At 34.3% G+C, this 26,168-nt stretch overlaps 1 protein-coding gene across 1 annotated transcript in view; it reads left to right on the top strand.

Moving 5' to 3' along the window:
* Window positions 1–26,168, top strand: part of BLTP3B (bridge-like lipid transfer protein family member 3B) — an 83,034-nt gene that overhangs the window by 44,977 nt on the left and 11,889 nt on the right. Inside the window, exons 9-18 of the mRNA XM_052640591.1 lie at window positions 3,045–3,225; window positions 7,651–7,734; window positions 9,359–9,541; window positions 10,070–10,188; window positions 12,718–12,859; window positions 16,393–16,586; window positions 18,277–19,778; window positions 20,120–20,295; window positions 24,772–24,914; window positions 25,607–25,757. Of these exons, the coding sequence (XP_052496551.1) occupies window positions 3,045–3,225; window positions 7,651–7,734; window positions 9,359–9,541; window positions 10,070–10,188; window positions 12,718–12,859; window positions 16,393–16,586; window positions 18,277–19,778; window positions 20,120–20,295; window positions 24,772–24,914; window positions 25,607–25,757 (2,875 nt within the window). The remainder of the gene's footprint in view (window positions 1–3,044; window positions 3,226–7,650; window positions 7,735–9,358; window positions 9,542–10,069; window positions 10,189–12,717; window positions 12,860–16,392; window positions 16,587–18,276; window positions 19,779–20,119; window positions 20,296–24,771; window positions 24,915–25,606; window positions 25,758–26,168) is intronic.

The following is a 26,168-nucleotide window of genomic DNA, read 5'->3' as shown; positions in this document are numbered from 1 at the left end:
CATGCCTTGTGAATGTGACAGCTTCCCGTTTTAAGAAAATTGTTTCACATCTTCCATTTTGATGTATACTCTTTCTTGTGTTAAGATGTCAGTCTGGTTTTCCAGTTCCGTAATTATGCCTATCCTAGTATCCTACTTTACAGATGAAAAGCATTCTTCTTACTCATCGTGGTTCTCACTGTGATAGATTTGTCAGGGGTGCATGGTGAGGTGGACAGGAGGGTTTTGACCCAAAAATCTATGGGAAATGACAGGCAATTTGAAATATTGCTGTCCATGTAGGATGTGAATGACCAGTGACAAACTAACACATTAGGTGATTTCCACTTCTTTGCTTTCAACATGTTTGAAGGAAGATTTAATAAATGTTTGCTGCTAGACTATTAAAAATAATTTTTTTTACAGTAGATCAGTATGTGAATCCTGGCATGTAACTTGAAAGAGTTCAAAGGATCACGTTGCTTTGCTAAAATAAAGTTGATTTCATTCCAGCCTACCTATTGATGTGAACAAAGTTTCCCAGAGCTTTAAGCTATAAAAACAGAATTGATGGTGAATCCTGTTTCATTCTACCAAATAATTAATATTTATCCAATAAGATGTCTTCATATATAATTCTGTGTGGGAATCTAATTTTAAAAGTTTGATGAACTGAGTACTGGATCATAGCATAGAATAGGGTTTTCCTAGGGAAGTAGCCTGAGTTTAAGCAGAAGTGGCCACTAGACATGACGGGCATTATATGTTTACTTTTCCCATGGGCATATAGAAGTCAATGGAAGTTTTTAAATAGGAAACAAAAGTTAAGTATGACATGGTGATATTATAAGAGGGTAGACTGAAGAGTAGGAAGGCTGCCACTCTAGGGAAGGGGTAGACTTGGATCTCTAGTAATGGTTTGAAAGAAGAAAAAACAAGCCAAATTGGGGAAAGATATTTGAGTGTTTTATCAGTTGAGGATAGAGAAGAGAGAAAAATTGAAAACTTCTTGAATAATTAGTAATTCCATTAACCAGAAGAATAAGTACAGAAGGAAGCAGGTTTGATTAGGGAACATAAGGCTAAGAAAAGGTAATAATGAGTTCCATTTTGGAGTGGAAAAAAATAATTGAGGAAGTACAGGAGGTAATATTTTGCAGTATTACCACCATAACACTAGCCTGTTAAAGCTTGCAATGACGATTTGTGTATTATAATTTAGGATGTCATTAACAGAGATGATAATTGAAATGAAAGATCAATAGACAAAGTGTTGATGTTAGACACCATCAATAGACAAAGTGTTGTTACTATAGCTTATTTATGCAATATGTAGATAGATGTCGTTATATAAAATAGAATATAGATTAGGAAGCTATATAAAGATACAGGTTAGGAAATGAGAAACAAGGACAAAATTCTATAATGCTACTACCATGACAAAACCAGTGTTAGCATTTTGAGTTATTTCCGTACAGATTTCTTTTTGCCTAAGCATCTGCATTATTTCATAGTTTAGAAAGGACGTAGTAGCAAATGGCTATAGTTTTCTTCCATGGCATTAGTACTTAGTCTTTTTTGGTCGCTCCTTAATATTTTTAGTAGTTACACAGCGTTGACATTGCTGCGGAGTCTCTTTCTTCGATGGTAGTTGTCACATCACTATTTTAGGTGTCATTTGAGGTGCCAAGAGTGTGCATTAGAGAGTGAAGTAGTTGTGTTCCTTTGCTCAGCGTAGAACTTGGGAGCTTTGCGAACTTGAACATTAAGAATTTTTTAAAGATTATTCATGAGGTAAGAGTTTATAGTGGCCCACTCCCCCCCCCTACAAATAGCATCCAAAAGCCTGAATGTACCTTAGTTCGAAGAAAAGAGTTTGTAGGGAGATTAATGCTTATGTTTTTATTTGTATCAGTATTTATCTTGATGAAAGACAGGAAATATAATTAAAGCAATACAGGAGAGTGTTTTCTTTCAAAATATTACCATCATAGACATAAATAGTCTGTAAAGCTTTAAAGGTGGATGGGGGAAAACATAAGAAAAAGTGATTTTTCTGATGAAAACCAGTTTAATAATTAGTAAAAAAGCTTACTTGAATACCTAGAATTTAAGGCTTCACAACTGTTTCATCTTTGTTTTCCTTTAAATAATGTGGCCCCAGTCATTTTCATCGAGATTCTCATTTACTGAGTACACTTTGAAATTCTTTTTACAGTATGATTATAGTTCTTACTATGAAGAAGGTATGTATTGTATATAAGCTGTGTATATAGTACTTTAATTTTCTGTAAATAACTATACTTTTGTTAACAAATTGTTCTTAGAAAGTTTAAAAATATTTTAAATAACAAATATGGTCTTCTTTTAATTGTTACCAAAGCTTCATGTATAGTTTTATGGTTAACAGATGTACAGATCATCTCATAGTATAGTTATATATATAGAATTATTTTAAGCTTTTGAACGTTCACAAATGTCTTTATACTTCAACAGTATACTCTGTTTTCTCTCTTCGGGGAGAAAGGAATGTGAACTCACAAACCGTTATAAACCTCTGCTGTTTTCTGGCTTCTTCAAGTTCAGAAGACATACCACACCTCTTAAGAGCACCTGTGGTACTAAATTATATTACAAGTGGTCTTACAAAGTAACTATTTGTTTCTTCAGGGCATATAATAGTGTATGTAGCTAATGTACACAGGGCTTGCATTTTTTTCATTTTTAATATATAGAACTAATAATATTTAAATAAGCTGCCTTTAATAGTTAATAAATATATTTTCTCAAACAGGAAGGGCTATAAATATGTGAATATAGCTATTCAGATATTTACTAAAACATATTAGGTTCATATTCAGATTGTTTATGGTTCTCTAGTTTTTAGGTTTTAGTTTTATTCCTATATAAGTTAGAAAATATTTTAGGGAAACTTAGTTACTAATGCAAAATAAAATGTATTTGCTTATTTTTTATGACTTTATTATTAAAAATATTTAAGATTTCTTGAGTGGGGAATGACAGATATTTAACTTCCAGTGACAAGGCAGCTTTAAATCTTTTAGAGCTCTGCGGTAGCCCCATCTACCCAGCATGCGAAGACACCACAGACTTCAAATGCTCCTGATCTAAATGACGCAATTGTGAAACTGTTCAGTGACTTTGATGTTAAAGAAACCTCCCATCATTTAGTGATTTCTCATCTAGATCTACACATATGTGATGATATTCATGCTAAAGAAAAAGGTAATAAAAACTGCTATTTGAAACAATTTTGGTTTTCTCTAAAATTTAATGCACATCTGGATTGTTTTTCATATGTAATGAGTAGTCTGTACTCTTAAAATAACTGGTCATAATTTTATCATTTATTGAGATACATAGATGAAAGGTATAATTTTAAGGATTATATACTGGTATAAAATTTTATTTTGCTTTGCTATTTAGTGCCTCAACATAATTAATTGTTAGCTATAAATGCTAATGGTAAAATTAGTTTTTTTTTTTAAAGACTGACATCCTTAGAAGATAATGAAAAATTAGACTTGCCTTTGAATTAGCTTTCTCATAATTTTGAAATTGTTCATAAATTAAATTTTAGTCCATACTCAAGTCATAATTATTTGCACATATATTTTCACTTGATTTTAGCCCAAAGGCTGAGAAGTGATACATGTGTATTTTCAGCATGATGGTTTATCTACTATTTTCTACCCCCTTGTGCATACTGAACTGTGCATATAAACACAACTATGTGACTGTTTAAATTTTTTTGTCTCCTTACTCCAGAACTTCCCTAAATTTGGTCAGGAAGCCAAATTCCAGTTAGGAAAGTGTTTTCTTTTAGCTTTAGCTTCTCTTATTTTTCCTTATTTAGTGGACACAGGTAATGGGTTAACAGGGAGCTGCCCTTGGTCACTTTGAAAATCTGTGTTTCTGTAGTCTAGGTTTTAGGGATTTCTGTATATCCTTCAGAGCATCCCTGGCCCATAATTGTTAGAAGGTTTCAATGTCCTACTTCTAAGACATTGGTTCTCAAACCTTGATGAGCACGAGAATTAAGCTGAGAATCTTTTATTTATGATTTGTTAAATTTTTATTTATTTTATTTTTTGCTGTGTTGAGTCTTCGGTACTTTGTGTGGGCTTTTTCTAGTTGCAGCAGGCGGGGGTTACTCTTCGTTACTGTGCATGAGCTTCTCATTTTAGTGGCTTCTCTTGTGGAGCACAGACTCTAGGTGCACGGGCTTCAGTAGTTGCAGCACATGGGCTCAGTAGTTGCAGTTCGTGGGCCCTAGAGGGCACAAGCTTCAGTAGCTGTGGCACTCGGCTTCAGTAGTTGCAACTTGTAGGCTTTAGAACGCTCAGTAATTGTGGCACATGGACTTAGTTGCTTCACAGCGCGTGGAGTCTCCCCAGACCAGGGATCGAACCTGTGTCCTCTGCATTGCAGGTGGATTCTTGTCTGCTCTGCCACCAGGGAAGTCCAAGCTGAAACTCTTTTAAATGGAGGTATCTAACCTGTGGGCCTCCGACCTGAATCAAAAACTATGTCTGTGAAAGTTGTTGCTCTGGATTTTTAAAACTGTGAGAATGAATATTGAGACCAACCCCTGACACTTAGCCATAGATGTTATCCTGCCTTCTCAGGCAACCAGATATCAGCTGCCAAATAAAAAGGTGGAGCAGAAAAGGTTAAAGAAGATTTGAAGTTTGGAGAGATTTGTTGTCTTGTTTGTCTACCTTTGTGTCATTCGGCTTATAGGTGGCATCTTCTGTTTTACTGATTTGAAAGGCAAATTAAAAATAGTTAAAACAAACCAAAATATCAAAATGAGGGGTCAAGGTTAAGTGATAAGCCAAGAAACAGAGAAAAGTATTTTCTAAGCTCTTTTACATTCCTCATTCTATATTCCCTTATCAGTTCAGTTCAGTTCAGTTCAGTCGCTGAGTTGTATCCAACTCTTTGCGACCCCATGGACTGCAGCATCCCAGGCCTCCCTGTCCATCACCAGCTCTATTCAAACTCATGTCCATTGAGTCGGTGATGCCATCCAACCATCTCATCCTCTGTCATGCCCTTCTCTTCCTGCCTTCAGTCTTTCCCAGCATCAGGGTCTTTTCAAATGAGTCAGTTCTCCCCATCAGGTGGCCAAAGTATTGGAGTTTCAGCTTCAGCATCAGTCCTTCCAATGAATATTCAGGACTGATTTCCTTTAGGATGGACTGGTTGTATCTCCTTGCAGTCCAAGGGACTCTCAAGAGTTCAAAAGCATCAATTCTTCAGCACTCAGTTTTCTTTATAGTCCAACTCTCTCATCTATACATGACCACTGGAAAAACCATAGCTTTGACTAGACAGACCTTTGTTGGCAAAGCAATGTCTCTGCTTTTTAATAAGCTGTCTAGGTTGGTCCCTTATAGAATAAAAGATGTTATTTAAGGAGAAAACCCCTCTGCCAAAATAGCTTCCTCATACTACAGATCTATAATCAGTTCTCTGCTATTCTAAAATCCAGAAGGGCCTGAAATTCTTTTTCATAAGTTTGTAAAGAGTTTATTTTCTGGCACAAGTTTATCTAATGAGCATGTTGCTACTTATCATCTTTATTTTACCCACTTAGTATAAATACTTGAGTTTTGCTGAAGAATTACTGTCTTTCATTACTCTGTGTAGACTTTTGAGGTGGTGCTAGTGGTAAAAGAACCCTCCTGCCAGTGCAGGAGACATTAAGAGGCACGGATTAAATTCCTAGGTTGGGAAGATCCCCTGGAGGAGGACATGGCAACCCACTCCGGTATTCTTGCCTGGAGAATCCATAGATAGAGGAGCCTGGCGGGCTACAGTCTATAGGGTCACAAAGAGTAGGACATGACTGAAGCGACTTAGCACGCATTACTTTGTGCTGCCTCAAAACCTGCTGGCAGTGTTGTGTGTATGTACAAACACACACATACACCCTCACATACATACCATATTACTTTACTAAAAACCTGAAGCAATTTGACTCTAGGTGTTTTAAATATGTGATTGTAGTTCTATACTAGAAATTCTGCCAGGTGAGATAAATTGGAGTTAAATTAATATAGGGAGTATGTACATAGCTTTACAGTAATTTGTATTTGTTTAGTCCATGCTGGGTTTTTTATTATTTTTATTTTAGCCTGTGCTGGGTCTCCATTGTGGTACCCAGACTTCTCATTGCTGTGGCCTCTCTTGGATTTCAGAAGTTGGAGCCTGTGAGTTTGGTAGTTGTGGCTCATGGGCTCTAGAGCATAGCTCCACAGCATGTGAAATCTTCCTGGACCAGGGATCGAACCCTCGTCCCCTGCACTGGCAGACAGATTCTTATCTACTACACCACTAGGGAAATACTGTCTGGGCTGTTTTAATATTTGATTTTTATGTTGGAGTTAAACTGACTGTTTACCTTTGGATTTTTTTTTAACCTTTTAATTTTTTTCCTTCTAGTTTTATCAAGATATAATTGTCATGTAACACTGCATAAGTTTAAGCCATACAACATATTGATTTGACTTACATATGTTATGAAATGACCATCATAGTAAATGTAGTGCCCATCCATCATCTCATATAGACACAAAATTAAAGAAATTAAAAAAATTTTTCCTTGTGATGAGAATTCCTAGGATTTATTTTCTTAAGTTTCACATATAACGTACAACAGTGTTAATTATATGTATCCTGTTGTACATTATATTCCTAGTACTTACTTATCTGATAACTATGAAAGTTTATACCTTTTGACTGCCTTTATCCCGTTCTCCCTTACCCTATCTATAACTCATGTATATGTGCAATCTAAAACACAAAATATATGAACAGATGTAACAAAATAGAAACAGTTTTAGATACTTCCAATCTTAATGTAGCTATGTGACTTTAGATAATTCACCTAAACTGCTGCTGCTGCTATGTCACTTCAGTTGTGTCCGACTCTGTGCGACCCCATAGACGGCAGCCCACCAGGCTCCCCTGTCCCTGGGATTCTCCAGGCAAGAACACTGGAGTGGGTTGCCATTTCCTTCTCCAGTGCATGAAAGTGAAAGGGGAAAGTGAAGTCGCTCAGTCGTGTCCGACTCTTCGTGACCCCATGGGCTGCAGCCTACCACGCTCCTCTGTCCATGGGATTTTCCAGGCAAGAGTACTGGAGTGGGGTGCCATTGCCTTCTCCTCACCTAAACTAGTAGATTCAATTGCTTCTTCAATAGGAGGCAAGATGGTGTAGTGTAGTGGTTAAGATTTCCTGGTTTCAAAACCAGCTCTGCACTTACTGGTTGTACAACCTTGACCTATTTAATTTTGTTAAGTAAACATATTAATGTTACCTGTTTTATAGGTTCGTCATGAAGAACAAATAAGTACACTTAAAATTTTTAAAACAGTGCTTGGCATCTGGTTAGGGTTGTAAATATAAAAGTTCTGCTATTCTTGTATCCTTACCTTTTAGCTTAGTACTTGCATATGATAAGGGCTCAATAAATATTTACTGATTGAATGCATTTCTTAAAATCCTTATTGTATTAACCTTGGTAACAGAGACAGTTGTCACTGCTTGGACTGCCAATGTGGTAAGTGAAATGTTTCTGATATTTGCTTAATCCTTCTTTCTCTATCTCTCTTTCAATTTCATTTTTTTTCTTTCCCCAGAGTCAAACAGACGTATCACTGGAGGGGCTATGCAACTGTCTTTTACACAGCTAACTATAGATTATTATCCTTATCACAAAGCAGGTTTGTATAATAGTTTCTTTAAATTATGTAAATCTTGCTTTTAAATTATATAGCCAATCTATTGCATTTGTTTTTATTTAATTTTTTAAGGAGAAAACAGATCAAGACACTTGATATTTTTTCCCCTGGCCAGTATCTTATGAAGAAAATATAATTGCCATAGAAAACATTCATGTAGCTTATGTTGAGGTTTATGTAGATTATTAGCAAGTATAATTGTTAGAAATTGAGAAAGATTAGAATATAGAAGACTACATTTGTACTATTTTGTTAGCTGTGACAAAAGAAAGTTATTAATATGTTTTGCATTTTAAATTATGTATATTCAAAAATAAAGTAAAGCAAAAGGGTAACAGTGATTTTAGTTAAGTTTAGGATTCCAGGTACCTTTTTTGAAACTTTTCTGTACTTTCTAGATTTCATCAATAGGTACGATTTAACAGATTCTTTAATCAAATATTGATAGGTACTCCCCCTCCCCAAATAATGAAAACTAAAATATGTGTGTTTATGGCCAAATTAAGTAATTTGACCTTTTATCCATTTTTGCATTTTGGTGATATGTGACTTTTTATTTTTTAATTCATACAAATAAGGAAAAACAGATAGCTATAAAGAATTTTCTAGGACTTTTAAAATATGATCAAATTTTTCTCTTCACAATTTCAATTTTCCAATATTGTTCATTTCTGTGTCAGTACCTGATAGAATTTAAAGGTTGTGCTATTTAGAGTTTTGTTTGAAGGACTTTGTGTTTGCTTTGTCTGTCCTCCTGATTCATTGGTTACTTACATATATTGAATATAATTTTTACCATAGAAATCTTTCCTATTTGCAAGGTAAAACTTATAGTCATAAAGTAGATTTTATTTTCTTAACCCTTTTACATAGATATTACTTCTCTTAATTGCTTCAGAAAAACCTAATAATCCTGATTTTAAATTTTTCCTCCAAAGATAGATATATATATATATATATATATCAGTATATCAGCAGTTACTTTACAACACGTCTTTGATGAAGAATCTTTTTTTCTCAATGGTATTTTCCAGGATTCTATCTAATGGGGTTATGCCAGGTGGGTGAGCATTCAATGGAGGTTGACCGCCAGTGCTGCTTCTTATTGAAACTTTGAGTGATGGTCTGCTAAGCCTGGGTTCTAGATACAAATCCTCCCAGGTTATTTTCTTTTAATACTCTCTCTCAATTCTAAATATTTTACTCATATTTTATAGGAAGATTAATGTCTGTAGTCAGTGAAAACTTCAAATTTATTGAAAGATTAAAGAATCCCTTGAGAAAATAAATATATTACTAGAAACTTTCAGTTCAGTTCAGTTCAGTTCAGTTGCTCAGACTCTCTGTGAACCCATGGACTGCAGCACACCAGGCTCCCTGTCTATCACCAACTCCCAGGGCTTGCTCAGACTCATGTCCATCGAGTCGGTGATGCCATCCCACCATCTCATCCTCTGTCATCCCCTTCTCCTCCCAACTTCAATCTTCCCAAGCATCAGGGTCTTTTCTAGGGAGTGGAGTTTCAGCTTGAGCATCAGAAGCTTTGCTATAGTGGAATATGTGAAAAGTGTATTTTTCAGTGAAATACTTGTTATTCATTTTACAGGAGATAGTTGTAATCATTGGATGTATTTTAGTGATGCAACCAAAACAAAAAATGGATGGGCCAACGAGTTGTTACATGAATTTGAGTGCAACGTTGAAATGCTTAAACAGGCTGTAAAGGATCATAATGTAGGTTCACCTCCTAAATCCCCAACACATGCCTCTCCCCAGCACACACAAACAGGTATTTTACCTATAACAACATTATGTCATTCCCCTAATATTAATTGTGTGTGTGTATATGTGTGAATGTGTGTGTATGTTCACCATATGGTATTTTCTGTAAATAAGTATTGTGTTTAATTAATGTCTAGAACACCTGTACCTCATTCAGATCATAGGGTTATAAATAAAAGCACTTTATAAATTAATATAACTAATAGAAGTAATACCCCTGTAGAATATTACAGACTCCTAAATGACAGGTAGATTTCTCTTTTTAACAGGAGTTCTACTAAAAGTTATTGTATGAGAGTTTCTTAAGTGTGATATAAATATGATTCCCATTTAAAGAACAGTCATCACAAATAAGAAAGTAATCATCATAACAACTTACATTCTTGTATCAGTTTATATATAAAGTGTTTCCACATATGTTATCTTGTTTGAGAAATTAGGGTTCATCTCTATTTCTAGTAGCTGATTAACAATAGAAGAGTGACTGTTGAAAATAATTTTACTCTAAATTGAAAGGAATTTTTGTTTCCCACAGAGAAAGATTCAGCTCTGAAAGGGGCTTCTAAAAAGCCTTCAGCGTTATCTCAACAATCCAAAGTGAAGTTAATGTCTAGTTCTGTTGTAGTTAGACTTGCTGATTTCAATATATACCAGGTATGTTTTATTTTTTAAATTAAATCTTCTGATAAACACCTTTAGTATCTCCTGCAAGCAGCTCTTATAAATTGTGCCACCATTTTATTTATAAATATCTTGACCAGCTTTGTGAAATGACTAAATTAGAGTAGAAATACCAGTTCATTGATTTTTGTTTGCATGGCTACCCAGAATTAGGCAGAATGTGAGGTTAAGTGCTCAGTTTGCCATACTGCTAAGTCTGCACAAGACTTCTGACTCCAACCATAGGTTTTCGGATTTCCCTGAATGGCCCACGGCTTTGAGAATTCACTAGAAAAACTCACAGAACACACTCAAATCAGTTATGCTCAGTGTCTCATTTATTACAGGGGAGGGATATAAATTAGACAACAGGAAGAGAGCCTAGAGTGAAGTTTGAGAGGGCTCCAAGTTTAGAACATCCTTGCCTCCCAGGATGAACATTTAATAATATGCATGAAATATTGCCCATGTAGTTGAATTCAGTCTCTATGGGTGGACTTGATTCCAGATGACACAAGCCTTCACCCTCTAAATACCACTAAGACTATCAAGTGTGGTCAGTCCCATTCTGAGTCATTTTGTAAAGCATGTACTATCAGTTGTGGTCTCAGAGGTCTTCCATGAATAGGAAATTCCAAGAGTTTAGAATTAGCTCCTAAGAGCAGGAACAAAGACCAGACAGACCTCTCTTTGGAGGCCATATTCCATATTACACAAAGGTCTTCATGGAGGAAACTAAAATACAGTTTTTGCTTAATCAAACTAAGTATTGGTTATCCTGTGAATAATACTTTTTAGCTAAGAACTCTGTCCCATTTATACTAACAGTATTATTCAGGCTATAATTATACAACATGGTCTGACATCCCAATCATTAAGACCAATACAATAGGGGCATAACCCTTTTTTTTTTAAATAAAGAATTTCAAGTATAAATTATTATTTGTGAATTATTCTGGTATATTTTGATAAGTCTATGTCTTTGAAACTTGGTTTTATCTGAAAAGTTTTCATTTTACTTAGTAATTTTTGACTGGGGCCAGTTTTGCCCTGCAGGGGATACTTGATGATGTTTAAGGACAGTTGTCACAGCTGGGGGGTGGTTGTCACATCTGGAGGGGGTTGCTGCTGATGTCTAGTGGGTAGAGATAGTGATGCTGCTGAACATTCTACAGCCCCCACAGCAAAGAATTATCTGTCCTCAGATATCAATGATGCCAGTTTGGAGATGCGTTGATGTAAGAGTTATATTCTTATTGTGCAATTGTTTCTTTCTTAGTATTCTATATGTAATGCATTATATTTGAATAAGTTCATATGGAAATGGGGAAGGAGGATCACCCATAATCCAGTATAATTAAGGATGAAGTACAATAAAGAAATCCCACATATACAGAGAACCAAAACAGAGCAAAAGTAACTGGAAGAAGATAAGATAGTATGTTCATCCTAATTTGGAAAAGTTTTTAACTGTTAAAAGAAAAAGGAAAAAACTATTATCTACTAAAATAACTTGACACTCTAGAGTTGAAAAGAATTTTTTTCCATGAGTACATAGAAAAACTTATTAGATAGTATAAGGGACTGACTTAAATTTAAGAAGACTGTACAGATACTCAGAAGGTTTGATTAGCAATTTATAAAAAGGAGACAAACCAGTGAAGAGTATCTACTTTATGTGAGAAATATACATGTTTGTTGAATGAACAAAAAAAAATAACTTTGGGGTACATCCCTGGGTCTGTCTGCTAAGCAAGCATAAATAAATGAAATTGATAAGATGCTATCTGTTGAACTTTGGAGAGATTTGTATACATGCTTTTGATGTAATTATAATTAGCTGTTTTGTGGAGAGCGAAAGATGTGTAACGTGAATCTTAAAACTAATAGTTTTTTTGGAGGAAAGCTCAGACTGTTTGACAGGAGCATTCATAGTTGTACTGTTATTTTTAAATTTTTATTGTGGTAAAATATACATAACATTTATCATTTTAGCCATTTTTAAGTGTACAGTTCATTGACATTAAGTATATTCCCATTATTGTGTGATTATCACCACTGTCCATCTCCATAATTTTTTTATTATTCTAAACTAAAGGTCTTTATATAGTTATATTATTTTTCATAATAATGAATTATAGTAGAGAATTATTATGAAGTACATAGTTGGGAAGTAGTCTAGTCTTTAAAACTTGAATCTTGTCCTGACTCTGCCATTTATATATTTATACTGTCTTACAGAAATATTTTGTTGTTGTAAGCCTCTGAGTAGTAAATTTGCGAAGAAATTTGAACAGAATTGAGTTTGTAATTGATGAGAATCCAAAGAGGTTATGGTTTTATAAGTTGTTTTGTATTATTTTAAAAGAGTTTAATGTGAAATTAAATATATAATAAAGATTACAGTGGCAGTTAATTATTGGAAATAGTTTTAAGAGTTTGAAGTGATGTTTGTGTTGCATAAATCTTTGGTGGAAAGGGCTTTGTTTAGTGTTACTTCAATAAACTTAATTTCTTTTTTAGGTCTCTACAGCAGAGCAATGTCGATCTTCCCCTAAAAGTATGATTTCTTGCAATAAAAAATCCCTGTATCTTCCACAAGAAATGTCAGCTGTCTATATAGAGTTCACAGAGTATTACTATCCAGATGGGAAGGATTTTCCAAGTAAGAGCATTTCCTATTTTGTTTTTATTTGTTGATTACTCATGAAGATTTTTTTTTTTCATTCTAAGTTTTTGAGTTTTATAAATGTGAAAAAAGAAAAACAGAAGTCTATTGTTCTTTACCCTTATAATCATTGCGTTTTGTGCATAACTCTAGTATAGCATTTTTACATACTTATTATTTGTTTCTGTGTTCTTTTTCCTTACTAGCTTGTAGTATCCTTCATATCAAGAACTGTGTAGTATTCATGCTTAATTTTATTCCTGTGGTTTGACTCATTTTTGTTCTTAGCAGCTGTTGTTCAATGAAGGAATGAATGAAAGTTAGATTATTTGTAGAATAAGATCAATGTTTTTTCTTCAGTAAAACGCATTTATATTTCATTTATATAAAACTATATTTCATTGAAAAATGAATGATGAAGTTACCCATTTAACTGTAGAGAATTTGGGAGGATGGGTTTTGATACCTAGATGTATACCTTGGACAACTTTTAGCACTTGTCTTTAGTTAGAAACATTGAATTACATGAATTTTTATTTGTAAGCTACTTTATGACTGTACATTTATGTTCTTTGCTATTGTCTCAATTCATCTGATTCTTCAAACAAAAATTTGCCGTTGTTTATGTGGTACCTTTTTCATTATTTCAGTTGAAAATCATAGTTGAAAAAAGGTGTTTAAATGAAATGGGTTATGTTATTTTTAATTTTAAGTGGGTTAATTTTAAGTAGAACTCCAAATTCTCTGGCCTACTTAGCCCATTTGTTTATTATTCACTTAATATAGGTTTTTAGTTTCAAAGGGAATTTCTGATGCTCATGCCTTTTTTGTAAAAAAAGAAGATATCCTGGAAATTACTTTGAAAAACAAAATATCAAGCTATTTTATTTCAATCCTCATTTGTACCAATTGTTTAGGATCTAATCCTCACCATCTTCATGCTTTTCAATGGTCTTTTTGTATGTTTCAAATGTGTTTTCTCTTCTACCTTCTTGACAGAAACTGTGAAAATTAAGATAGGTTAAGGCATTTGCTCAGCACCTCATAAAGAATAAAGTGGCACAGCTGAAACTCAAGTATAGTTTTTCTAAATCAAAATTCTTCCCACCCCGTCCCATCCTCACCCCCAAATTGTATTTCACTGCCCTCTATTTGTTTGCAATCATTTATCTGTAATTGGATAATCCCTTTGTTTCCAACAGCCCCCATTGTTTTCCTTAAATAATGTCTCATTCATTGAACTAGTAATTTTTCTTCAGAGTAAAGCCTATAGTTTCCAAGATTTCTGACTTCTAATCTACATTTATTTTTATCAGTTTTGTTAATGTGCACCAGGGGAATTAAAATATTCTATAATCTATACATTTTCTTCTGATAAAAATATAAAATACCTTCACAGCAATTTGAATCTTAGCCCCCTAATATTTAGGAGTGAAACTGGTTGGTTATGTTTAACTACTTTTAACTTTTTATTATGGAAAATTTCACATATATAGAAATAAAGAACATAACATTGAATCCCTATGTACAGGGAGGGATTCATTTGCAGTTCTCACATTTCATCTTTCTGTTAAGTGCTCCAACTTCAAAAATATATAATCTTTTCTTTATAATTATAAATATAATGTGCATTCATTATATATTATATATAAAGAACACCCCCCCCCCGAAAAAAAGAAATATGCCGGTGAGCTTACAATTTAGAGAGAACTTCTGCTAATAAAAGTGTATCAGTTTGCTAACACTGCCATAGTAAAATACTACAGATTTAGTGGTTTAAATGACAGAAATGCATTTCCTCATAGTTCTAGAGGCTGGAATTCTAGGTCGAAGTGTTGGCATGGTTGTTTCCTCAGAGACCTCTGTTCTTGCCTTCTAGATGGTTGTCTCCTCACATCTTTCCTGTGTGTGTGTCCGTTTTCTAATCTCGTCTTATCACACCTGTCATATTCGACTAGGGCCCACCCCTATGAACTCATTTCGACCATAATTAAGTTTTTAAAAGGCCTGTCTCCAAATACAGTTATTTCTGAGGTATTTGGAGTTAGAACTTCAGGGTGCCTATTTTGAGGGGATGCATTTCAGACCATAACAGTGAGTATAGTGTTGTTAGTCCTGTTTTGAATGTATGCATTTGTTTAACATATTTGATTTACATTCTGACCTTTCCCCTTAATGATCCTAGTTTTCTACAAGTTTATTTTAAATATCTTTAATAGCTATGTAATAACCTATTTCATAAGTAGACCCCTGTTAGAAACTGCCTAGTGTACTAAGTTTCTTCCTGTCCCAGATCTGCGGTCAGAGTTCTTCTGTTCGTCTCGACTACGTTTACTCTCTAGTTCTCTCTATGGCTGCCATTATCACTAATCTATATTTGAGATTCCCTCTGCTTTTTTCCCTCAACGTGATTGCCTCAGCAGCCCACCTCCTTACTATCCTTGAAGATAAGCACCTCCACATCCCTGATAAGATGTCTCTGTTGTACTTTAATTTTTCTCCTTTCATATATGTCTCTTGTAATCATCCATGAACTTTTAAAGGAAAGATTTGTGACCTTTTATATATTCTTTGTGCCTAATACAATACAGTTAATGTAGTTGGCTTCTTTGAATCTGCTGAAAGAAAGTAAATGAATGAAAGAAAAAAAATCCTCTTCAAGACATTGTTACAATGTCATTTCTCTACTGGTATCTCACACCTTGTGCTTATTTTCCTTAAATTAGCATAGTTTAAAAGTTCTAGATATTCATACTGTTTGCTTTGGTAAAAGTGAATAGGTCTGAAATTTTGGAATAGAAGATCTTCACCAAAATACTCTGAAAATGATAATGGCTTTTATGCAGCAATAGATACAGATTTCAGGGAGTGATACACTCTAATTATGAATATTCATTTAACATAAATTAGCACTAAAACATTTGTTCAACCCATAGGAGTCCAATGTTTTGGAGGATCTATGAGTGTATTTGTTTGATTATTCAAGACATACTTGATTTTTTACTTGGCACCAGATACTGTTCTAGGCTTAGGATTAAGTGGAGAATAAAACTTGTGTCTCACTTAGCACTTTCATAAGAAATTAGTCATTAGGCTTGGTCCTTTCATTTTAGAGAATTCAGATTAAGTCAGATTGTAAATCCTTGTAGAAATATGTGACTGAGGATCACAACTTTGATGTGATCCTTTGATACTTTGAGCAAGAAGGTAAAATTTTTGAAGTTTGCTTCTTGGTGACTGTAACATTAGGAAAAGAAATCCAAACAATACCTCTTATTTATGCAGTCAGATTTAGATCAAACTGTATAGTTTTCTATTAGTGAAGCATTGAAGATGTTTCCTGTCTCTCCAGACATGTTTGCTACCATCCCCTTCCACATATAGTATCACTTAAATTTTGTAAATAACATTGTAAAACATTTTAATGTTAATGTGGAAAGAATAAAGCTTAAACATGTATTTTCTGTTCTCAGGGAAGATTTAGAACTATCGGTTTATTAAAAATCTTTCTAAATTTTTTTTCTCTACAGTTCCATCTCCCAACCTTTATAGCCAGCTGAATGCACTACAGTTTACTGTGGATGAAAGAAGTATTTTATGGTTAAATCAGTTTGTGTTGGATTTAAAACAAAGTCTTAATCAATTTATGGCTGTGTACAAGTTGAATGACAATTCAAAATCTGATGAGCATGTTGATATTCGAGTCGATGGCTTAATGCTAAAGGTACCATATAAACAAGTGGCTGTGAGAATAAAACCATTTTTACAGAAGAAAAGTTAACAACATTGTAATTTCCAGGATTTAAGATGGGTACTCAAATATAAATCAACTTCACTGCAATCTTAATTTTAATCTGTTTTCAGTTATAGAAGCTTTAAGGGACTGCTTCCTTTCTCTTCCCCATTCCTTCTTTCTCTACTTTTCTTCTTTTCTTATTTTTTCCACTGCTCATCCATTTGGAGGTAAGCAGTAGAAATAAGTTATTTTTTCTTCATAATCTGTTTTATTTTTGGCTACACTGGGTCTTCGTTGCTGTGCTCAGGCTTTCTCTAGCTGCAGTGAGTAGGGTCTACTCTTAGTTGAGGTGTGCAGGCTTCTCGGAGTGGTGCCTTCTCTTGTTCCAGAGGGTAGTTTGTAGGCACACGGGCTTCAGTAGTTGCAGTGTGCGGGCTCAGTAGTTGTGGCTCACAGGCTCTAGAATGTGGGCTTCAGTGCTTGTGGCACGTGGGCTTAGTTGCCTGGCAGCATGTAGAATCTTCCTGGACCAGGGATTGAACCTGTGTACCCTGCATTGACAGGTGGATTCTTAGCTACTATACCACCTGCTGCTGCTAAGTCGCTTCAGTCGTGTCCGACTCTGTGCGACCCCAGAGACGGCAGCCCACCAGGCTCCCCCATCCCTGGGATTCTCCAGGCAAGAACATTGGAGTCGGTTGCCATTTCCTTCTCCAATGCATGAAAGTGAAAAGTGAAAGTGAAGTCGCTCCGTTGTGTCTGACCCTTAGCGACCCCATGGACTGCAGCCTACCAGGCTCCTCTGTCCATGGGATTTTCCAGGAAAAAGTACTATACCACCAGGGAAATCCTAAATGTCATTTTTTCACCCCGCTTCTTACCAGAGCTGATAAAAATTTTTTAATAAGGGTAAATAATACAGTGAATTTTAAAATTGTTTCTGGGCTTTATTTGTTGCATTTATTCTGTTATTAATATCTAAAGATAATAGAAAGTTCCTTTTTATTGCCACCAAGTAGTTGATAATCAGAGTTCCATGGATATTTGAACTTTAAAGGAAGGAAGCTAAAAAAAATAGTAGTATAGTTTGAACTCTTTGTTTAAGTATTTTGAAGACTGGGCTTTATTATCTGTAGAAAATAATTTTACTAAATAGTTTGACCTATACTCCTATGTTATTTTCTTAATAGTTTTCTCCCAAATAAATGGCTCAAATGACAATTATCCAGTCATTCCATTTACTTATCTAGTCATCTTCCAGATCACTTGAATTTAAAATATTATGACAAAAAATTCTCTTTCCAAACTTGGCACTTATATACTCAGGGCATAAATATATACACACTCAGGGCATAGTAAGCATTTAATAATTGATTTACTTGATTTAATTCAGTTTTGTCCCTTTTATTTTGTGATAGTCTACAAATATGTGTGTTATGTATATCTTTCATTGTGTTTTTTTTCCCGTTTGGTTCTTTTCTTAGTTGTTAATCATTTAAGCCTTTTCATTTGGTTTAATCATATTTGGGGGGAGAGAATATTTTATGTCAGGATAAAAAAATAGTGTTTTGGGGAGAAATGTCAAAAAGGATTTCTGTGCTGTCATATTATTTTATCTTCAAGCTGTGTGGATTTGTAAGTCAGGCTAGATTAGTTTTTTTTTTTTTTTCTCTTCTAGTTTGTTATTCCTTCTGAAATGAAATCTGAATGTCATCAAGATCAACCACGTGCAATTTCTATTCAGAGTTCTGAAATGATTGCTACAAATACAAGACACTGTCCAAACTGTCGACATTCTGATTTAGAAGCTTTATTTCAAGACTTCAAAGATTGTGATTTTTTCAGTAAAACATATACCAGTTTCCCCAAATCTGGTGACAATTTTAATCTTCTGCATCCAATCTTCCAGAGACATGCTCATGAACAGGATACTAAACTACATGAAGTTTATAAAGGCAATGTTACCCCCAAGTTGAGTAAACACACTCTTAAAACCTCTGCTGCCACGGATGTTTGGGCTGTGTACTTTTCTCAATTTTGGATAGATTATGAAGGGATGAAAAGTGGAAAAGGAAGACCAATAAATTTTGTAGATTCTTTCCCTCTTTCCATCTGGATTTGTCAACCAAAAAGGTATGCAGTGTCACAAAAATTGCTGCAGACTTGTAATCAAATCTCTCTAAATACATCACAAAGTGAGTCTAGTGATCTGACTGGCCGATGGAAGCGAAAAAAGCTCTTGAAGGAGTATTACAGTACAGAATCTGATCCCTTGACCAGTGGTGATCAGAAACCTTCTTCAGATACATTTTTAAGATTTTTTTCACCATCATCAGATGCAGATATTCATGTCCTGGTTCACGTTCGTAAACATGTCAGTATGCAAATCAATCACTACCAGTATTTGCTCTTGCTTTTCCTCCACGAGTCACTTATTTTGCTTTCAGAGAATTTAAGGAAAGATGTAGAAGCTGTGACTGGCAGTCCAGCTAGTCAGATGTCTGTTTGCATCGGAATTTTACTTAAAAGTGCAGAAGTGGCTCTTTTGCTACATCCTGTGGATCAAGCAAATACTCTTAAGTCTCCCGTCTCTGAAAGTGTGAGCCCAATGGTTCCGGATTATCTGCCTGCAGAAAATGGAGAATTTTTGTCTTCAAAAAGAAAACAAGTTAGTAGTGGAATAAATCAAATTAGAAGTGTAACTCTTAATCATATGTCAGACAACAGATCTATGAGTGTTGACCATAGCCATGTCCCTATGAAGGATTCTTTGCTTTTTAAATCAGCTAGTGATACAAATCTGCAAAAAGATATTTCTTTCCCAGATTATTTATCAGATAAAAATTTAGGGAAAATAAGCGAAGATGAAAGTAGTGGACTTGTTTGCCAAAGTGGCTCAGGAGAAATTGGATCAGAAACAAGTGGCAGAAAGGATTCATCTTACACAGATTCAAATAGTGTCTTAAACTACGGAGAAGATTCAAGTATACTGTCATTTGATGATGGTGGTAATCAGAACATACTTTCAAATAGTTTAACTAGTAAAAGAAGTGAAACCATAGAGTCGATCTTTAAGGCTGAAGATTTGCTTCCAGAAACAGCTTCACTCTCTGAGAATGTGGAAATCAGTAAAGAAGAAGCACCCATCATCAGAACGCTTAAATCACAATCATCCTTCAGGTAATGACTTACTCTTGGATTTGGATTGGGAGTTTGTTTAATTGTGTATGTTTGTGTGTGTTTGTGTGCATGTGTGCGCGTGCACATGCACACAACACACAAGCATGTGCATGAGCTTATGAGTATCTTTTGGCTTTGGACAGAAAACCATGAAAAATGAGGCATTGTTAAAATTAGCACATGGAAAAATAAGTTTTTCAGAATTTGAAAATACTTTGAGCTTATCCTTAGATAATATAATTTTAAAACTTTGTGTATATTATATATATATATATATATTTTTGACATATTCTTTCATTCCATTTATGTGATGATTTTCTGATACTTTTGGTTTTTAACAGTGGAAAACCTAAGGAACGTTGCCTACCCAACTTGGCTCCACTCTCTATTTCTTATAAGAACATGAGAAGAAGCCCGTCACAAACCTCACTGGATACCATTTCACTTGACAGCATGATATTGGAAGAACAGTTATTAGAAAGTGATGGAAGTGATAGTCATATATTTTTGGAAAAAGGTAAAGCAATTCAATTTAAGAATTTATATACACACAAATCTTAGAAGTGGCATTTAAGGTGTTTTTAGTTATACTCAGTAATCAGTCATAGCCTAAAAAATCTATACACACATACACACACAGTACAAAGAACATTGTACCTAACTTCCTAATAGTTGTTCTAGTGCATCTTTTGACCAGATACTCCTTCCTTTTTATGGACGACGTGTAGCAGTTATTTATACATAGTCATTTAGATCATTAATGCTACTAGCCTCTATCACAGGGACCCCTGTATCTGGAATTTGATTCAGTTCATTTCAGTCGGTCAGTCGTGTCTGACTCTTTGCGACCCCATGAATTGTAGCACGCCAGGCCTCCCTGTCCATCACCAACTCCCAGAGTTCACTCAGACTCACATCCATCGAGTCAGTGATGCCATCCAGCCATCTCATCCTCTGTCGTCCCCTTCTCCTCCTGCCCCCAATCCCTCCCAGCATCAAAGTCTTTTCCAATGAGTCAACTCTTCGCATGAGGTGGCCAAAGTACTGGAGTTTCAGCTTTAGCATCATTCCTTCCAAAGAAATCCCAGGGCTGATCTCCTTCAGAATGGACTGGTTGGATCTCCTTGCAGTCCAAGGGACTCTCAAGAGTCTTCTCCAACACCACAGTTCAAAAGCATCAGTTCTTTCTTTGGTGCTCAGCCTTCTTCCCAGTCCAACTCTCACATCCATACATGACCACTGGAAAAACTGTAGCCTTAGATGGGCTTAATTTGCATGATGGATTCTGAACTATGACTGTAATTTTTCCAGTCTATGTGTTCTATGATTGTAATTTTTCCCAAATGGATCTATGTGGTTCTGTGACTGTGGTTCTATGACTGTAATTTTTCCAGAATGGATTTTTGAGTCCCATAACCAGAATTCTCCTTCATACATGATAGTGTATGATGGAACTACATGATTCCCCTATTTTATTCAGAAGCAATGAATGCCCCAGTACAGACCATTAGGAATGACTTAGTATTAGACACATCCCCATCACTAAGACATTGGGGACTTTGTGAACAGGAATAAAACCGTGGACCATAGCCAGAAAATAGTTGCCTGTACAGACCGTAAAGTTTAAGAGAGGCAAATATGAATTACTTTGCATATGAAGAGTAAAAGCCTATTGATATAGTTTAAAACAGCTTAGGTTAGAAAAGCTCATAGCTTTAGAAACTGAAGCTTGGAGAAATTAATGTCCAGATAAGTAATAGAAGCAGATTTGAATCTCAATTGGTCTGACTCAGGAACCTAAGCTTTCAACCAACCAGTATGCTATGCCAGCAACCCAGACTTGGGAAATGATTACTATATGTAAACAAAAAGCCCTTTTGTAGCCCATTCACAGTAATCTTCCCGGCATACTTTACCAGTTAAATATAGATGAGGTACTGATAGGGGTCATAGAAATATATTCTCGATTCAGATAGCTCTATTTCCTAGTTCCCTTGCCCCCTTTATGGCTTAAGATTGTACTTTAATAGAAGATTTCTATTTTGTGATCAAATGATGCTTCTACAGTGTTCCTATAGAAAACATCTCCATTTATTCTCAGAAAGTATCAGTGATTTTCTTATTTCTGAAAATTAAATAATAAAAGTGACTACCACTCAATGTGGAAAATTTGGAAAATATAAACTACAATTTGGAGAGTAACCCAAAAGTCCCACAAATCTAGAGATACCAATTGTAATTTATCTTGTAAATGTATATATATATATTTCCATACATGTATATATAGTATCACACCATATATATGGTTTTCAGCCCTTTTTTTTACCAGTATTAAATTATTAAATTTTCATAAGAATGGACCCTGACTTTTTAATTGTTTCCCTGATACTGGATATTTAGATTGTTTTTATTTTTTTTCACAGCTATAAGATGCTATAATTAGTATCATTGTTCATAAATTTTTATCTTCATTTCTAATAACTGTCTTAGAATAGATTCTAGCTGTAGACTGTTCTTAGGATCTTGAAAAATACTAAGGCATTTGATTTTATGTGTAACGCTTAAATGATGTATGACTGTGTATTCATAGTTCTCTTTAACTGTAATAATTTTCTTTCCATTAAAATTATTTTCATTAGGAAAAGACTTACTTTTTCTGTGTTTTGTTTTAATTTTACAAGAAATATGTGAGTTCTTTCTCATTTAAGAAAACATTAGATGTCATGGAAATACCTAGAGTAAAAATTTAAGGTATCACTGTAATACCACCGTTACTCTGCCCTTGATACCGTTCCCCATTCTGGAAATAGCCACCACTGACTTTTGGTATATATAATTCCAGACATTTTTCTTTGTGTTTTTATATACATGTTTGTATGTGTACATGGCTTCCTGATGGCTCAGATGATAATGAATCTGCCTGAGGGTAGGAGACCCAGGTTTGATCCTTGGGTTGGGAAGATCCCTGGAGAAGGGAATGGCTAACTACTCCAGTACTCTTGCCTAGAAAATTCTGTGGACGGAGGAACCTGGCAAGCAACAGTCCATGGCGTCACAAAAAGTCGGACATGACTGAGTGACTGACACTTTCATTTCACTTTCATGTATGTTTCCACATATGAATACTAACATATATATACACACACACACACATTTACATACACACATATATTGTGAATTTGTATTTTTGAATATATATACATATTTATAAATGAACAAACCCATAGCTGTACTGCCAGCCCGCCACAAATTTCAAACTAGTCTCCCCAGTTTTTTTTCATTTCATAGGCAGAATATTCTTTTAAAATATGTATATTATCATGTCAATTTCCATTTTAGTCCTGATAAGTTTTAACTGCTATAAGGCTGTTAATTTAAAAAGAAACTTAATGTTACTGACAATGTTCTGTGTGACCTGGCCCCAGCTTACATTTCTGCTGTTTTCCCATGTGCTTACTACACTGAAGTTGTACTGTAATATTTACTATACAGTATATATCAGTCTGTCATCCTCTTCACTATGACAAATTTCCTCAGTCTTTCTAAAATAGTCTTTTTTTCTTTCTTTTTACTTTATCCTAAATATTATTTTATTAGTGAAATTTTCTTAACCTCTGGCAGTGTTAGGAACTCCCTGAGAAATGTGGGAATTTATTCATACTACAGTTTTATTAATATGCATTTCTCTGACCTAAAAATCATTTTATTTATCCATTCAATAGGTAATTTATTGAACACCTACTTGCTTTGTCAGGCACTGAGTTAGAACCTGATTATATATGGTAGTAAATATAATAATAAAAATTATTACAAAGAAAGATAAATATTATATGATTTCAAACATATTGTGGGTTATATTTTTTAAAAACCAACATGAAAACAAAGCCAAAACAAGTTTATAGATACGAAAACAGGTTAGTTGTTACCAGAGGGCAAGGGGATGGGGAAATGGTCAAAATGGATGAAGGAGATCAGTTTTATCATTATGGATGGTGAACTAGTCTTTTGATGGTACACTTTGTAGTGTACACAGATGTCAAATTATAAAGTACATCTCAAAAAAAAAATTTTTAACAAGCTGCTTGCAAGTTACATTCAGCAGAATGTTCTTTCAGTGAATGAAAATGATACTCATTCTATAATGCATTTAGTGAAGTGTTGTGAAGACTTATGATCAAGATGTTTATAACAACAACAAAGTAAAGCTTTGTAAAATGTTATCATGTAAGCAAAAGGGTTTAGAGAATGACTAACTTGATTGTTTTGTCGTTCAGTGAATTAATCCTTGAAATCATTTTTAGAATTATTAACTTTTCTTTTTTTTTAATATAAAGTCAGAATCCAGGCATGATTGAAGTGAAAAAAAAATGAGGCTTTGTTTTGTGTCTTTGGCTCTTCTCATTTTTCTAGATTCATTTTCATTTCAATAGTTCTTTTTTATGGTATTTCTAAAAAGTGTTGATTTGTTATGAACACAAATTTTAAAAAATTATCTTTTATCACAGGGAGTTTGAGAAATATTGAAAAAGAGCACATTGAGCAATTAAGGCAGGTTGGTAAGGATGGAAAATAATCACATTGACAATAGTAGTATTAATTTCATGTAGGAGAACTGTAGGATACGGAAAAGGGAAATGAAATGGTCAGACTGGGATCACTGAATGTTGGATAGAACAGAGGAGGCAAAGCTGGCTGACTAGGTACTGCCAGCACCACACCTGCAATAGGAAGAACACAGACTGTGGTTGGCTACGGCAGACCTTTTTTTACTAAGTTTAGGGTTTAATATCTCTAACACCTTATTGTGGAAAGTTATTTCTTACTTTTTGCTGACTAACTGCAATTTAATTTTTCTTTGCTTCTTTTCTTCTTAAATAAGACTATACTTGAGAAAGAGTTGAAGGAACAGTCCGTTTTGGTTAGATAAATGTAACATTATTGGATCATGTATAAACTGATTTTAATTTATTAGTTAATTTTTATCTTATTTCAGGTATTAAAAAGAACTCAACTACAAATTACCAGAGCCCAGCCGATCAGACAAATGCCAGTGCAAACCTACAGAATTATGGTGAAACCTCTCCAGACGCTATCAGTACAAATTCAGAGGGTGCTCAAGAAAGTCATGATGACCTGGTAATCTTTTCAGACACATTCTATGAAGAGAAATGCCATCAACTTTATCTCATATTCAATATGTACCCATTTATGGGAATTGATATGTAAAAATAATTGACTGAGATTGTGGGTAATTTACTTTGCTCTTCCTATTCTTGAAATTTTTCCTTCACTCTTACTGAATTGTTATTCTCTGATTTTCATTTTTCTAAATTTTTTTTAAAAATTGTGTTGAAGAGGAAGGGTTCTATCCTTTTTCCATTCTTTATGTTTTGACCTTTATTTTAATTTGATTAAATCTTCTGTGAAAAAGTTTGATAGTAAGGATGGTAGTCAGTCCTTATGAGGGGCTGTCTACAAAAGAAATATGTTACTGGTTTATTTTAAGCCCTCTTTACCTAATGAAGTATTCTTATGGATGCCTTAGAAAATGTGATCAGCTTTTAATGAAAAGCTAATGAAAAATATATAACAAAGCCATCATATATTTAATCTTTGTGACCTAAAGCAATTCTCTTGACTGAGCAGAAAGAAAGGAAGTGGAAGTTTATCACTGTAATATAATAACTGCTTTCTGTTGGTCACAAATATATTTTTATTTTATTAAGTCACAGTTGTATTTTTAGAGGTTATAGTAGTTTCCTGTTTTTCTCCTAAATTTTGTTTTGAATTATTTGGTATACTAATAATATTTATGCAATCCTTATTAGATGTCAGTTGTGGTATTTAAAATTACTGGTGTTAATGGGGAAATTGACATCCGAGGTGAAGATACGGAAGTCTGTCTTCAAGTGCACCAAGTGATACCAGATCAGTTAGGCAATATCAGTCTACGGCATTACCTTAGTCATCGTCCAGTAGGTAAGACTTTAATATGAGTTAAGCTTGTTTTCTTTTTTAATATATATGACTCATCAGCAGTTCTACCTTTGATGTAAATAAAGGAAAATGATGTTTATTTATAATAATGCAAAAGATTTGTTTTTTTAGATGATCATATTTCCATAAAGTACTTTAAGTTATTAGAAACACAATCTATTGAAGAGGTACTCTCTAATTTCTTTTTGTTTCTGCTAAGTTCCATCTTTAATTTTTTGAGTCTTTCCATTCTTTGAAATGATAGGTTTGAGAAAACTAAGATTTTTTCTACATGACAAGAGTGATAAAGTAATCCCGAAAGGTCAAAGTTAGTTCCACACTAGAATAAGTGTCAATTTTTGTATTCCATTGTCTTGTTGTTATATCACTTGGTTACATCTGACTCCTTGTGAC

This window comes from Budorcas taxicolor, chromosome 5 (assembly GCF_023091745.1).
Source record: "Budorcas taxicolor isolate Tak-1 chromosome 5, Takin1.1, whole genome shotgun sequence".
Lineage (NCBI taxonomy): Eukaryota > Metazoa > Chordata > Mammalia > Artiodactyla > Bovidae > Budorcas > Budorcas taxicolor.
This window is presented reverse-complemented; position numbering and strand designations above follow the sequence as displayed.